Source organism: Puma concolor, chromosome B2, assembly GCF_028749965.1.
Source record: "Puma concolor isolate L17-30 chromosome B2, mPumCon1.1.hap2, whole genome shotgun sequence".
NCBI classification, from domain to species: domain Eukaryota; kingdom Metazoa; phylum Chordata; class Mammalia; order Carnivora; family Felidae; genus Puma; species Puma concolor.
Genome location: NC_141671.1, coordinates 131,587,768 through 131,604,222, shown reverse-complemented (window position 1 = coordinate 131,604,222; position 16,455 = coordinate 131,587,768). Strand labels below are relative to the sequence as shown.

The following is a 16,455-nucleotide window of genomic DNA, read 5'->3' as shown; positions in this document are numbered from 1 at the left end:
ACGGAACAAAGTTGCCGCTTTTGGGTTTAATTTTTAAGAATGTTTTACCTGTTTAACATATATATAATTATTTAAATCAATAATAAAAATATTTAATTTTTTTTTTTTAATTTTTTTTTTTTCAACGTTTATTTATTTTTGGGACAGAGAGAGACAGAGCATGAACGGGCGAGGGGCAGAGAGAGAGGGAGACACAGAATCGGAAACAGGCTCCAGGCTCTGAGCCATCAGCCCAGAGCCCGACGCGGGGCTCGAACTCACGGACCGTGAGATCGTGACCTGGTTGAAGTTGGACGCTTAACCGACTGCGCCACCCAGGCGCCCCAAAAATATTTAATTTTATTAAGTGCTTGCTACGATCCAGGCACTCTAGTGCCTTCAGTGTATCATCTCATTTATCCACCCCAAGCCGCTGCTTGGTCCCATCTGCCAAACAGATAATAGCCTCAGAACCCCCACATGCCAGCCCTGTAGGTATGACACAGTCACAGAAGTCTACTTCTAAGCAAGGAGAGGGATTTCTTCCACCTCCAAATCCTGCCCTGGGATCTCACTCCCTTCTCCCAACTGACGCAGAGTGAGAGAAGTCAGCAAAATAGCTCATACTTAAATATGCTTAAAGTGATCATGGAAAACAAGGCTTTGGCACTCGCTTCTATTAAAGCTGCCAGTTAAGGGCGCCCAGGGGGCGGGGTGGGGGGGGCTCAGTCATTAAGCATCTGACTTCGGCTTAGGTCATGATTGCACAGTTGATGAGTTCTAGTCCCACATCGGGTAAGCATGAGCCCCACTTTGGGTGAGCTTGCGCCCCACGTGTGGTGAACATGAGCCCTGTCTTGGGTGAGCATGAGCTCTGGGTGAGCTCTGCTTCTCTCTCTCTCTCCCCCTCCCTCTCTCTCTCTGTCCCTTGTGGGATTCTCTCTCTCTCTGCCCCTCACTCACTTGTGCCCTCTCTCTCTCTCTCTTTCTCTCTCAAAACAAAAACAAAAAAGCTGCCAGTTAAATGGACTTCCAAAGTCACTGGTAGCAAAAGTAGAAACCCTACAATGGCTGGAGGCAGAAAGAAAAATCAGATAACCATTTAAAAAAAAAATTTTTTTTAACGTTTTTATTTTTGAGAGACAGAGAGCATGAGCAGGGCAGGGGCAGAGAGAGAGAGGGAGGCACAGAATCTGAAGCAAGGTTCAGGCTCTGAGTTGTCAGCACAGAGCCTGATGTGAGGCTCAAACCCACAATCCGTGAGATCATGACCTGAGCCGAAGCTGGACACTTAACCGACTGAGCCACCCAGGCGCCCCAGATAACCATTTATTTCAAGTTAAAAGGGGGAGGTTTTGATAGGAGGGGCTATAGTTACCTGGCTTTGATGGAGCTGGACACTGAAGCTAACTAATATTTCTACAATCTCAAGGCCCACAGGGCAGAACCTCATGGCAATCACAGGAACACCAGAGAGTCTGTGGATTGGGCCAGGAGTTGGGCAAAATATGACCTGCGGGCCAAATCCAGCTCCCTGCCTGTTTTGGTGAATAAAGTTTTATTGGAACACAGCTGCATCCATTTGTCTATGTATTGTTTATGGCTGCTTTCATGCTATAACAGCACAGTTGAGTGGCTGCAACAGAGACCTTCTGGCCAGCAAAACCGGAACTGTTTACTAACTGGTCCTTAACTGCAAACGTTTTTTGACACTTGGCTTGGGCTTTGGTGACTCCAAAGCCACTGACTGGTTGGACCAAAGGGCAAGCTCTTTGAGTGGTTCACCATCAGGACCAAGTTTAGAAAACCACATAGGCCATGCGTGCCCTCACCCAAGGAATTCACAATGATCCCTGTCGGGCAGGAAACCGCAGTGGGGAGAAAAGTATGGATTGGTCAGTTCTGTACTAAGATTTCAGCCATTACCTGACGAGCTTGGTTCCAATCTGCTGCCGGATTTCCTGCCTCTCCTCTTCAGATGTGCGCTGCAAGATGTTTTTGTCTTCTAGTTCCTTTTTAGATGGTCTGTTGCCAAGTTTGATAGCAAGAGTATCCCTTCGTCGTATTTTACTTGCCAAAGCACCTGAGGATTGGAGAAGGAAGAAACGCAGAGAAAGAGGCTTTTAGCAAGCAGCACTCAGGTTACACATGGCGTGGACTTTAAACAGAGTCCAGAAGAAATTCTTTATCCACATGCAAGAGTGGAATTTTAATTAACCTCAGGAAAAAGAAAAAAAAAAACAAACCCAAACCCAGTTTTGAGTTGGATGTAGTTCATTTTGGAAAACTGAAGGACTATTTTTAAAAATGTTCTGAAAAAAATGTTGGGGCACCATGAAAAAACTCGCAAGCGTCACCTCATCATTTGGAAAGTGGTATTTGAAGTTTATTTTGCTGAGATGTTGTATCGTGGAAATTACTGATTGCGTAATGCTTTCTTTTTTAAGTCTTAAAAACTTAGCTCCTTTATTTGCACTGTAAAGTCTTGTCTTCTTGCCTCCACTCAGAAATCACGCTGGAGACGGTTTACTGATGGTAGCAGTGTCTTAATCCTTAATTAGGAAGAATACCTAATGTCTCAACAGAGGAGAGTTAATACCAGGTGGATGACGAGGATTTTGTTGCTATTGTTGTTTAGTACAAACTAGAAGGAACTTGACAAACTGATTGATGTTCAATCACTAATAGCTTTCCACCATGTATAAATTCAATTCCATAGTGAATTCCTCCTAAGTCATGACGCTCAGAAGTTTAAAAAAAAACAAAAACAAAAAAGCACTTTCTAGTTCCTGAAGTTATATATGAATGGTTGGCTTAATCTACTGTAACTGGCATTCCTTCTTAGAAGGCATCCTATCTCATCTACTGTGGAAGAGTGATTATTTTTAATTCTTCAAAGGTATTTGTCATTCTTGACTCATTCCTCCCTCCCCTCTCTTTAAACCCTAGTATAAAACTGACCGAAGTCTCAAACACCTCCAATAAGTAATCCAGTGAATCCTGAATTTATGCTCTCTATTCAAGAAAGACCTCAGGGTGGAAGGGCCATCTCTGATCATTTGGAAACTGCCTCTGTCATTAGAAAGCTTTGATTCCTTGTACAAATACAAATGTGCGTATCTTCCTCATAGACAAAGACTTGATCCTCTGGCCCCCGTGGAATCCTCATCTGGAAAGGCCTGTCATCAGCAGTTAAACCTCAGAACACCAGGGGCGCCTGGGTGGCTCAGTCGGTTAAGCGTCTGACTTCAGCTCAGGTCAAGATCTCGCGGTCCGTGAGTTCGAGCCCCGCGTCGGGCTCTGTGCTGCCAGCTCAGAGCCTGGAGCCTGTTTCAGATTCTGTGTCTCCCTCTCTCTGACCCTCCCCCATTCATGCTCTGTCTCTCTCTGTCTCAAAAATAAATAAATATTAAAAAAAAAAATTTAAACCTTAGAACACGGACATTTCTAATACGAGAAAAAAATATGGGGGGAAAGAAAACACCAGATGTCTGATCGCCCATGGCTTTTGTTCTTTACAAAGTGCACCTGCTTCTGCCCATCACTCACTTTCCTCCCCACCTCTTGAACACAAGTCTTACTTTCCCCACTGCCATCCTCGTCCTCATCCTCTTCATCATCGTCATCATCAGTGTACAAGACAGGCCCATCGGAGTCAGAGTCATTGGCCTGGTATTCCCTTTGGCCTTCATCCTCCGGGGCACTGAAGGATCCGGAAGATTCTCCCATCAGCCCAGGAGTCAGCAGATGAGGTGCCGCCTTCCCCGGCTCATCTTTGGTTGTAAAACTGCTAAAGGCACAACAACACAGGGGTGGTGTGAAGTTCAGAGCAACCCTCAGGGCAACACCAATACCACGAGAAGGGGCTCTAGTTTCCTGAGCATCTTTCGAGTTGCGAAAGCAGAAAGCAGACATAGGCAGCTAAGGACAGTGAAATGGCAGATAGCCCTGTATCACTTCACTCTCGAGGTTTGAGATTCTTCATCTGTAAAATGAAAAGGAATGACTACCTGACATCTGACATATTTAGTACGTGAATATGGTAAAACTGTATTTTGCAAACTGATTTGGCTGTAGCAGTGGGGGTTCAGTGGAAACAACAATGCACTAGAAGTTCCTGGATACCTGACTTTGAACTTCTCCTGTACCTGTGACTCCTACTCATCCTTCGAGTCTCAGCTAAAGCCGTAGCTTCTTCAGGAATCTTTCACTGGCCGTCCGTCTAGATCCTTGCCCCGCCTCCCGGCTCCTAAGGTGACCTGAGGACAACCCCATTGGAGCACTGAGTGCACCTCGATCACCATTCACTCATCTGCCATCCCGACCCTAAGAGTTCCTTCGCAAGTGGGATTCATTCATACTGATTTGTAGCCCAGCACCTAGAAGGGTGATGACATACACCACTGATACATGAATTTTCCTACTTTTATCACAGCCAATGTGTCAAGTCAAAAAAAATCATAGATCCTCTCTGAGATGCTTTAGTTTCCCCTTTTGTAAAACTGCCTCTCACAGGAATATGTTAGTAACACGAGATGGAAAAGGTGGAAGCTAAATTGACTCTATAGAAGAAAGGACTCTATAGAAGATGTGTATGGATGTAATAATTTTCTATTATTTAAGCTTGGTAAGAGTCTCTGATTTAAAGTTACTATAAATAATGCTCAATGTCGCTTCTCATCAGGGAAATACAAATCAAAACCACACTCAGATATCACCTCACGCCAGTCAGAGTGGCCAAAATGAACAAATCAGGAGACTATAGATGCTGGAGAGGATGTGGAGAAACGGGAACCCTCTTGCACTGTTGGTGGAAATGCAAACTGGTGCAGCCGCTCTGGAAAACAGTGTGGAGGTTCCTCAAAAAATTAAAAATAGACCTCCCCTATGACCCAGCAATAGCACTGCTAGGAATTTACCCAAGGGATACAGGAGTGCTGATGCATAGAGGCACTTGTACCCCAATGTTTATAGCAGCACTCTCAACAATAGCCAAATTGTGGAAAGAGCCTAATGTCCATCAACTGATGAATGGATAAAGAAATTGTGGTTTATATACACAATGGAGTACTACATGGCAATGAGAAAGAATGAAATATGGCCCTTTGTAGCAACGTGGATGGAACTGGAGAGTGTGATGCTAAGTGAAATAAGCCATACAGAGAAAGACAGATACCATATGTTTTCACTCTGATGTGGATCCTGAGAAACTTAACAGAAAGCCATGGGGGAGGGGAAGGAAAAAAAAAAAAAAAAGAGGTTAGAGTAGGAGAGAGCCAAAGCATAAGAGACTTAAAAACTGAGAACAAACTGAGGGTTGATGGGGGGTGGGAGGGAGGGGAGGGTGGGTGATGGGTATTGAGGAGGGCACCTGTTGGGATGAGCACTGGGTGTTGTATGGAAACAAATTTGACAATAAATTTCATATATTGAAAAAAAAATAAAGTTACTATAAATATATGAAGACTGTCAATTTTCACAGACTTGAATAAAAAAAATGCTTTACATCAAAAACATATCATATCAAAACCAACGTAACCTTCATTTTAAGAAGCAGAAAATCCCCAAATTGCCTTCTGATATAAATAGAATCTCTATTTGGAATGTCACACTTCAGAAAGACTGCTTTGGGCAAAACACGTGCCTACTGTTTACATTAACTTGCAAAACCAAAAAGCAGTCATTTAAGTAATAAAAACAGGTAAACACTGTCAGAATCTAAGGTACTGACAGGTACTCTGTGGTGAGAAGTCTAAGCACTCTAAAAGTCCTCTATTTTGCACTTGTTAGAAAACTCCAACAGCCAAAATTCTCATTTTCAAAGGGGAAAATGCGACATTTCATTTTTTATTGTGTAAAATATGCACGGCATAAATTTGCCATTTGAACCATTTTGAAGTGTATACTTCGGTGGCACCTAGTATATTTACACTGCTGTGTAAACATCCCCACCGACCGCCTCTGAACCTCTGCCATCTTCCCAAACAGAGGCTGTCCCATTCAACAACAATTCCCCATTCTCATCCCCTGGCCCCTGGCAACCACCATTTGACTCTCTGTCTCTATGAATTTTGCTACTTTAGGTGCTTTACATAAGTGAAATGATGCAACATTTGTCTTTTTGTGTCTAACTTCTACTTAGCGTATCTTCCAGGTTCATCCATGTTTTCGTATATGCCAGAATTTCTTTTCTTTTAAGGCTATTCTGAATAATATTGCACTGTGCCACATTTTATTTATCTATTCGAGCACCTACTTTTTTTTTTTTTGGCTACATGCACAGTAGTAAAATTGCTGGATCACATGGTAATTCTAAGTTTAATTTGTTGAGGAATCATAGTGTTTCTACAGTGTGAAATCTCATTTTAAATATGGGAAAACTTTTCCCAGCCTGGATGTCTACTTGATTGGCACTGGAGGCCATCCCTATTTGAACAGTCTGCCATTGTGGGTGACCACAGCACATTCAATAGACATGTCAATTAATAACACATTCTGAAGAGCAGAACAAAAGATACTTTAGGGCTGAGGCTTGATGTTTGCTCATGTCATTCTTCACTAATTGTGATATCTACCTTTTTAACGTCATCATTTGTATTTTATAGTGGTTTGTAATTTTCAAAGTCTTCTGCATACGTTCACAACTTACAACTGTTCTACAGTATAAGGGGCCAGATAAGTTATAATTCATGGAACCCAAGAAGACCATGGGTGTGTGTTGCCCAGAACAAGGTATCAAGTCCAGTCTAGAACTCAGACTTACGACTCTTAATCTACCTATTAAATGTTATGTATACTTGATAGTGTATGTTACATTAATATCGTATTATGTAGATTATAATTAACTTAATATTAAATATTAAACTCCAAATTTGTATCAGTCAACTCATGACGTGGCACTCATTGCCCCCTAAGTTTCTTGGGCACATTGGACGAAACAGTGAACTCAAAAAGTGTTTGTGGAAATGGACTGAACAAGTCAAGTCCCCTCTGGTTATGGGCTCCAGGTGGGCGTATTAGTGTCTGCCTTAAATTATCCCAGACCTATATGATACTAACGAAGTTGCCAATAAATAGAAATCTACCACATGGTTACTACCCAGCAATATGTGAATAGAGAAAGATATTTTTACACATAGCCACTTATCTTCCTTGAAGCTTTGATATTTGTATTCCAAACAGAAGCCTCTTCATGAGATGACAGGATTTTCACACATTCGTTGACTAAACATAACCGAGGGAAAGTTCTAAGTAAAGCAAGTGACTAAGAGCTAGAAATTCTAACTGAAATAATCAGTTAAACACAGAAGAAACAAAGAAAAAAAAAAAAAAACGGAAGAAAGAATTTGGAAAAAAATTTGAGAGACTACTTATTCCAGGCTCATTAACTCAAGAGCAAACAAACCACCCCTGTGGGATGAATTGTAATTTAAAACGTTAACTTTGAAGAATAGACAGAGAAGAAAGAAAATCTTGATGTCCTCTTCTAGGAAAGGATTACAGTTATTTGGAGTGACAGGAAAATCTATTATAAATACCTAGATGTCTAATGATGTCCTAAGCTTGCTCTCTGATCACAGGTCCAGTGGAAATGGAGAACAGACACTCACCTCTTTTGTCTGACGGTCTTATGCATACTTGGGCTGAAGACTGACATTGAGCACCCCCCGCATGCAGCACAGTGCTTAGCACAACATAGGGCCTTCCCTAAATGTTTGAGGAAGTGGACTGGACAGAGTCAAGTTGCATTTGTGTGTGCACTCTCTCACTGCCTGAGACTATCTAAGGAGTCACCTTGTTGCACCTTGTTCTTTAGTTTATTGAATAATAAACCCATACACCCAATCTATTCAGAACTGTCTTAAACAATTGTACTTCCTGTGTGTTGGACGTTACTTTGGTAAAAGCTAATTTTAACTATAATGTCTTGCTTACTTTTGTGTCTTTGGTGCTGAGTGCACTGCCCAGCACATAGAAGACAAGCAGAAAATATACACCGAAAAAGAGATTCTTGAATTCTAAAGGTTGGAATTCACTGCAGTGCTGGAAAACACTCACTGTAAATAAATGAAGAAATCTACTATGTGCTGGAAGTATTAAGGACATCACAGTCTTTCACTTCAATGTTTTCTCCCATATTGTTTATTAAAATGTCCAACAAATAAAATAATTGGTAATTTAACATTTGTTTATCTTGCCTTGGCTTTCCTTCCAACCACGCTGCTCGAAAGGATAAAAACAAAAACAAAAAACAAGAAACAAACACAAATGAAACTGCAGAAGTAGAAGCAATTGCTTTGGAAACGTATGGAATTTCTTAGAGCATGGAATTAGACATGCAACTCTGAGTGTGCCTGCTGGTTTTGCCACCTACTGAGTGGGGAATCTAGGGCTAACTCTGCTACCTCTCTCAGAGTCTGTTTTCTTGTCTATTAATCAGAGATATTCAGAAGACTTATGTGAACTAAAGGTAACTTGACAGTTCCTGACATTAAATAACTATTCAATAAATGAAGGTGACTATTATCAGCAATTGAATAATTAATGCTGATAGTCTCTTGATCCAAATCAACTTAATTAATGTACTACTTTTTTTAAGTCCTAACATGACAGGTTTTTTTTGAAAGAGAACATACTAAATTAAAATGATCACAAGAGTGAATTTAGGTCTTATTCTCAGAAATAGGAGAGAACAGTTTGGACTTAAGAGCTCTAACGCTTCCCTGGACAGAATTGGTTATAACGTCTACTATACCCAGACAGCCCTCCCTTCATACCCGAGGGACAGGAGAGCTAATGTGTTTTTTTGTCTTTAAGTAGAAAACGTATAGGACTTTGTGAGGGATTAGATGCAGGGAACGAAGAAGAATGAGGACCCTTAGGATGAATCCCAGGTTTCTGGCTTGGGCAACTGGATGACGTCATGTCTGTGGCATACCAGATTCTGCACTGGTTGCTGGGGATATACTGGCAAACAGATATACGGTTTAGTCCTGGCCCATGGGTAGGAAAAAAGGGCTGCCAGAGGAGAGTAGCTGCAACAACGATTCTGTCTGGATGAGCACTGAAATGTGTCAGAGGGGAGGTTAACATGTGAGTCGGGTGGTGAATTGAGGAAGCAAGAAAGGGAGCCCCCTCTGAGGCTAGAGGAAAAGGAGATGGAATCTGAGAGCGTTCTTACCTGACGGTCTTTATTTTCTTAGAGGAAGAGAAGGCTAAATGACTCGTGGGCAGGAATGGGTGAGCAATCTGGACACAAGTAGTCAAGACTTAAAGTAACCGCTTTTAGGAAAGCAAACGGAACTGTCCAAGGAAAAGAAAAGGGGCTGCTGAGCAGGGATGAAGCAGGCTCTAAATATACTTAAAAGCCAAAGATCTGAAGTGGTGCCTGTCATGAGGACAGTTGTCATTTTCTCAGTTGCCTATGACACTCCTGGGGCAGGGCTATGAAAAACATGTGTGTTTACCTAACAGTTACCAAGTCGGTTCCACGTTCATCTCCAAGAGGATGGTTCAGTGATCTTCAGTACTCAACAGGGGATACAGACAGAACATGGGGTTTATGCCCCAACTCACCATTTTGCATTTTCTCTAACACTTAAGCCAGTGCCTGAGAGGACAGTGGTTCTGTTGGTTGGCTCTTCGGTCCAGAGAAGCTGACTCGGGTCTAAGGCAGGGGCGGGCAGGGCAGCTCCATCGCTGACCAGGACCACAGGCGTGTCTGGGGCAACAGTGCACTGCTCCTCGAGAGTACGTGGAGGGGCGGGGGGAGCAGGGGGTGAAGCCACAGGGGGTGGAGGCACCGCAGACTCGGGTTTGCCTGTGGTCCGCTCATCGGTCCCAGGGACGGTCTGCTCAGGTTTGAGACTCTCCACCCTCGTCTCAGAAGGGTCTCCTCTAAGGTCGGACGTGCCCGAAGTGGTTGCCTCTGAGGACGGTCGAGAGGTTGGCTGCTTGCCGGTTTTTTTCTTGCCCTTTGTGATTCCCACTGTCCCTGTTTTGCTAGAAAGTGTCTCCTTTGAAGCTCTAGGACGAGATGAGGTGGAGGAAGTCGATGGTGAAGCTGATGCTTTGGACCCAGTTGGTTTTTTTGAATGAGAGGAACCAGCTAAAATAGAGAGATTTTGCATTAAAAGTCAAAGAAGCCTTTTAAATAAACGAACGAGTTGCAATTGTCAAATCATGATGTTCTCCTCAAAATGTGAACATTTGTTGAACACAAGAAAATAGGCTAATAATGATAAGTTTTACTTTCTGCCCCCTCCCTACCTCGAATCTAGGAGGGAGCCAGTGATGCTGAAGGCAAAACCCTAGGGGACAAGAGTCCTCTCCTAAAGAGACCAAGGAGTCCCTCTAGTTTTTTTTCGCTGGGCCCAGCCAAAGGGAAATGCTCCTTGTCCTACAGGTCACCTGAATAAGCCCTTGTATGCTCCAAAGAAGGAACATTACAGTGTACAGAAGACAGACAACAGCTGTCTGGGTACAGACAGCTTGTACTCATCACAAATTATACATGTTCCGTGATGTCTATTTGGGAGTGGAGTGGCCCACATTCAGAAACGGCCCCAGTATGTGCCTCTAGCTCCTTTCTGGACCAGAAACAAATGTACTCAACTCCAAACCAGTTATCCCCATGGTTCCAGAGAGAGAAGCTGGCCAGGCTGGCCCACACCTCCGTCTACAGTGGTGATGGGGCAGAGTAAAACCATATGGCCACATATGAAAAACAAGTCCTCTTCAAAATATCAAAAGGCAGAAAAGATGATTTTTTGCAAAAAAAAATTCTAAATGGGGAGCATTCGAATAACGTGAAGAGAAAGAAGTGTCGTTCTCAGATCTTGTGACACTTTCACAAATCCAATCTTCCTTGCCACTTCTGTTCCTAGAAGGTCTTCAGCAGAGGATGGTTGTGGCCATTAGAAGGATAGTCTGACTTTTGGATGGGACTGCCTTCAACCAAACCATTTGCAGGAAAACAAAGCTTAACTCTGCTTTTTTTGGGTATCATTTTGGGAGACACAGTCTTCTGTTTCATGACCTTTACTATCTATAAATTTCTCCTAATTGCTTCTTCCATTGTAATGTGATGTGTTCTTTTCCATGAGGGGTTAAACTATTGTCCGTAGAACTATTAGAAAATACCTCCTTGTTAGCATTATGGAGCCCATCCACAACAGATGTGACTGTAACTTACCTTTATGCTTATAACTTTATTGAAGTTGGCTGGGAGGGTCAAAAGATAAAGAACAAATAAGGGAATAAACAATGAGATGTAAGACGTCATCAACTCCGATATACTTTAAAAAAGTGAGTTTCACTTGGTGACAAGATCCAGGCTTAAAAGAAACCTCTATTCCTTGGGGGACTTATTATTTTAGATACACACAACTAGAATTCATACTACCCCAAGTCTGGGCATGCTAACACTACTTCTTTGAAGCTAACCATCTTCACTTCCTAATAAGACAAAGGTATTAAGCATATTTTTACTATCTAAGTCCATTCTAAATGTATTTTTCCCAACAAAGATCTAAGGATTTGATGTCTAAACATGTTCAATTTTCTTAGGTAAACCGAACAGAATCCATTTCACATATCAATGTGTATTAGATAGATAGATAGATGGATAGATATAAATATAGAGATAGATACCTCTTTCTCTCTCTATATATATAGATATATACACATAGAGAGAGATATATATGTGTATATATGTGTATCTATCTATCTATCTAGATATATATATATTTTTTTTTTTACAGAAACTTCTTTCTTTTGTAACAGCCAAGGTAACTTTAGCTGCACTTAAAGGAAAAGACAGGTTTTGCAATGCCTGGAGTAGAACTTCAAGTCACACTTTTCAAGATACTTCTTTATGTATCTTCTAAAATGACAAGACTTTGCTGAAATCAACCGTGTTACAGAAGTTACCCTGAATTAAGACCATGACTTAAAAAAGTAAAGCTATCTCTCCTCCGTTAAATACTTTTGTGTTTACACCGTATGTAACAATGAGAAAGAAAAAAATACCAGAGGTATGACCTTATTTCACTCACCAAGCAGGTGAATGTGCTAAGCCAGTATCTGGTTATCTGGAGGTCTATACTAACTTACGAATTGAAGAAGAATCTTAATTGATAGCTTTTACAAGAACTTAACTCATCTGACTACAAATCAAGAGTAGTATTTGGAGTTACTTTTCTGGAAGGCCAACAACATTATTCAAGTAAAACAAAGGTGCCATGTAGAAAACTCTAAAGGGTTACAAATGGAGTATCAGCTGGATTCTGAAGGAGTTTAATCAGCAGTTGATGAAAGTATCCTTGCACAACTGGCTTGTTGGTATAGTTCAATGCAACTTCTGTTTCTCTGTGATGGCCTGAGAGAAGAGCAACGCTGTTATTCACACTATGGGCCAGTGGAACCTCTTTTAAAACAATGGATAATAATATGACTGTAGTATTCTCCTAGAAGATCAAGAATCTATAAATAAGCCTTCGAGTAAAATATCTGGAAATAAGTCAAAATCTCTCATGCAAGCTGTCCCCTGCCCTGGCATTAGTCACCAGCTTTCTTCTGAGAGAAGTAAGAGAGTGTCTAAGTTGAGTCAGTCGTGAGCTGCTACCACATGGGGCACAAGAAATGGGAAAGTCTGTGCAATTCCCAAGCATGGGGTGATTTGGGCTTTTCTTTAAGAAGTGGATCACTGCCTGCCTCATTTCAAGCACTGCTTGCAGGGTTTGCAAGGCAGTCTGGGAAACACAGACATACCAACAAGAATGGACGCTGACCTGGGAAGGGCAGCTGGTGCATGAGGAAATGGCCCATAGACACTGTGAGCACAATGTTCTGAGACATACCATTTCAGAGCTTTTTAGCAAACACTCAGACACTCAAGGTCGAAGGCTGAAGAGAGGAGCACAGGTAGAGAAATACCTATTTGTATTTGGAGTTCCGTTATACTGTCACCTAAGCCCTTCTCTGCATTTGAGCATCATGGGTATAAACGATGGAGGGAAAAAGATCAATATGAAGGCATATTCTGGTAGCCAATGGCAAGAAAGCTGCTGCTGATTTTAAGGAAAATACGGTTTGCTACCAGAGGAGAATTTTTTGCATGTGTTAATGGGAAAACCCATTTAGCGTGTATACTTTGATGACTGTCCTTTTTAAAGCTGGTGGACCTGGAAGCTTCTTTATTCTACTTCATGGGAAAACTGGGAGCGCCACTTTGCATTAAGCGTCTCTGATTTGACCGGAAAGTGGGACACACATTACAAGCAGTTACCGTAGGTCCCCCACACCACCTCTGGCAGTGTGCTCTAGTGACTTGTAAATGGACTTCTAGGATGCTGTTGCTTACAATACACTGAAGTCTGGAAAATAGCGTGGAGGGTGGACACTGAGCCGGTGGCTCTCAACTCCATTGAAATGGCTGTGACTGCACCATAGAGGGTGGTGGCGTGGGGCTGACCTGATAGGATCCTTCGGCATTTGTCAGTAGAGAAATGACTGTGTGTGCGGAAAGACTTAAGATACTAAGAGCCAGCAGAAACGTCAAAGATGTAAGTGTCGTATTCTTCTGTGCAACTTAAGATAATCTGGAAGGAAAACTCAAGCCAAAAGGCCACCCATAAACTGAAATAGGCAGAAGGCCAGGCGATGTGTACATAATATGCTATCAGCTCATGGCCATTCATCAGGCATATGACGCCCTGAATCCTTGCACTGGTTCTTACACAGACAGTGGATCATTAGGATGAAAGAGGTCTCTTCACCCAAAAAGTAATGAGGTCAACTAATCAACTGGTTGACTTTCCTTTGGTAGAGACGGCAACAAAGGAACCTCCTGTGTACTGTGTATGTCAAAACTAAATCCACCGGTGTCACATTCTAAGACACCAGACACCGAAAAGTCCATCATTTCTAGAAGCAATCAGCCCCACCCAGAGCCAAACACCCTAGACTCGAGCCCCCAGGGGGCATACTCACCAGCCTCTCGGGTCGTGTTTCGGCTTGCTGGCTTGGGTGGAGGGACGGGGGCCTGCTTACCAGGAGCCTTGGTAATTTTTTTAATAGGAGGCACTTCGTCACCCTTGGGGCTTACCCCAGCAGCAGCCCCTTTTGGAGGCCCCGGTGTTTTTTTGGGTTTAGGTTTGGGTTTAGGCCTAGGAAGAGCTGGAGGAGGTGGAGCAGGAGCCGGTGTTTCAGGGTGGTTTTCAGTGTTCTCTATAAATGAGAAAGTGAACAGAAGCACACTGATACAGACAGACACCATATAAACGGAAGGAGCAAGACATATGGCGACAGCGATACAAACACGCGGCTGCTTGGCCCTTGGGAACCAGTGTGGGTTCTACACCAGGGGGGGCACAGCTGGGGGGAAGAAGGACCAAAGGTACCAAGGCCGAAAGCCAAACTGGGGCGCACTGTCTGCGTACATATACCATTCCTGTGATAAAACAGGTTGCCCAAGTTACTCTGATGAAGCTGTGCTGAGGAGGAGCGCCAATGTCCACTGCCAGGGGCTGACACCTGCCGTGACACCGGAGGCTGCCGGGTGAGGATACGGGCAGGAGGGCTCAATTTAAACTTAACAAAACGGAAGGGCACCTGGGTGTGGCTGGTTAGCCCACTGCATGTGACGCCAGGGGGCTGACAGCGAGGCAATGACTGGACTCCACGACCTTCATACCCTCTGAGGAGAGACCTTCTCTCAGGAGAACTCATGCCCTCAACCAGAAAGGATTATGAGCTCTGTCTCATTGTGGTCAAACATCAGTAATTTTCTAAGCTAAGGGAGACACTGTAGAATCCTTTCCGGGAAGCACAACGCACTGAAGAATACACCACTTTCTACTATTAAAATACTCTCAAGCTCTCCCAGGAACACAATTCCCGTTTCTCAGTAACTTCCTCTGACCTTTTCAAACAGTGTCACAACTACAGGTACAGAGGGCACAGAATCCCCCCAAATATCAAATTTGTTTTGACATGTAAATACAGGTAACAATTTTGAAAAGACAAAGGTTGGAATCCATTAAACAAAAATTCATACCTAAGAACAGAAGCTTCTCACAAGATTTTGCCTAACTGGAGGAGAAACGGTCTGAGTCTCTCATTATCAAAAGTGGAGATGCTGGGTGTTCATTCATGTACTCACATCTGCATTGTTTCTAATAGTGGCTGACTGAAATTAAAATGAATTAAAATACAGTTCTGGTCCAAAGAGCTAAGCAGCGTTTCTTTAAAAATGGAACACAATTAAAAAAAAAAAAGTAAGACAGTGTTAAGACAAGACCAAGCCTTTACTGGATATAGCCCCCCATTATTGAATGACCAAGAAAGGGCTTTGATATTAGAATGCATCCTATTTTATTATGATCTCTTTTGTTTCATTTCTCATTCTCATGAGTAAAAACTGAGAATTCCCCCCATTTTTTGAACTACATCCCATCCATCCACATATATAACTGCCATAAGAATGATTAAAAAGCACCTGGGTGGCTCAGCCGGTTGAGCGTCTGACTTCAGCTCAGGTCATGATCTCACAGTTCGTGAGTTCGAGCCCCGCACTGGGCTCGCTGCTGTCAGTGTGGAGCCTACTTCGGATCCTTTGTCTCCCTCTCTCTCTGCCCCTCCCCGCTTGCACTCTCTCTCTCAAAAATACATGAATTATTTTTTAAAAAATTAAAGAAAAAGAATGATTTGAGTTATAGCAGTTAATCAATAAAGCTTTTATTTTATCTTCTCCCAGCCATGAAACCTACCACAGTCCCCTCCTGCCACTGAACTTTTCTTATATTTATGGTCTGAGCTACTTACTCAGTATTTATTAGAGGCTACTTTGTATGTGTGTCTTTGTGTTGTATGTACAACAGTGACTCTCCTAACCTACCTGGTCTGAAGCAGAAGGCCACTTAGTCACAAAAGTCAGAGGCAAGAACAATACAAGTTGATGGTACACGCAAATCACTTCATTTTAACATAAAACATATAAATCTATGTTGACTTGTGATGTGGGGCAACGGCCTACTCTTTACATACTTCTTGAGATTATTCTTTGTAAGATTAGACAGCTGCATAACGCACAGAGATCAAGTCCTCTCCATGGTGAGAGCCCATGAACTCATCTCCAGCACCGGGCATCTCCATTCTCTCTCACGCTATAAACCTTCACAGCTCTTCGCCTGTCTGCACGGGCCTATCGCCGGAGATCTGACTTCTTTCTGCCTAAGGTTTCAAATTCTAAAGCTGTGCCCCAAAGAATGCGGTTTCTGGGTTTGGGAGGGAGGAGATGGTCACTCTGTGACAGCTGGGAGTGACAATCCCACCTAGGCTGAAAGTGAACCCGCTGAGTGTGAGCTCTTCGTGTTCGTGGACAAGCACCATCCACACCTCTGTCCTCTGTGGACTCTGCCAATGCTCTGTACGTGTTTGCCAGAGGACCAATATTTATGTCTAGTCTGTGGAGAA

General features: G+C 42.8%; 1 protein-coding gene across 1 annotated transcript in view; it reads right to left on the bottom strand.

Annotated features, from left to right (window-relative positions):
* PHACTR2 (phosphatase and actin regulator 2) overlaps nt 1-16,455 on the bottom strand; it is a 293,165-nt gene that overhangs the window by 45,800 nt on the left and 230,910 nt on the right. Inside the window, exons 7-10 of the mRNA XM_086708411.1 lie at nt 13,972-14,208; nt 9,556-10,087; nt 3,561-3,769; nt 1,906-2,062 (exon numbers count right to left, since the gene is read on the bottom strand). Coding sequence (XP_086564537.1) covers nt 1,906-2,062; nt 3,561-3,769; nt 9,556-10,087; nt 13,972-14,208 — 1,135 coding nt within the window. The remainder of the gene's footprint in view (nt 1-1,905; nt 2,063-3,560; nt 3,770-9,555; nt 10,088-13,971; nt 14,209-16,455) is intronic.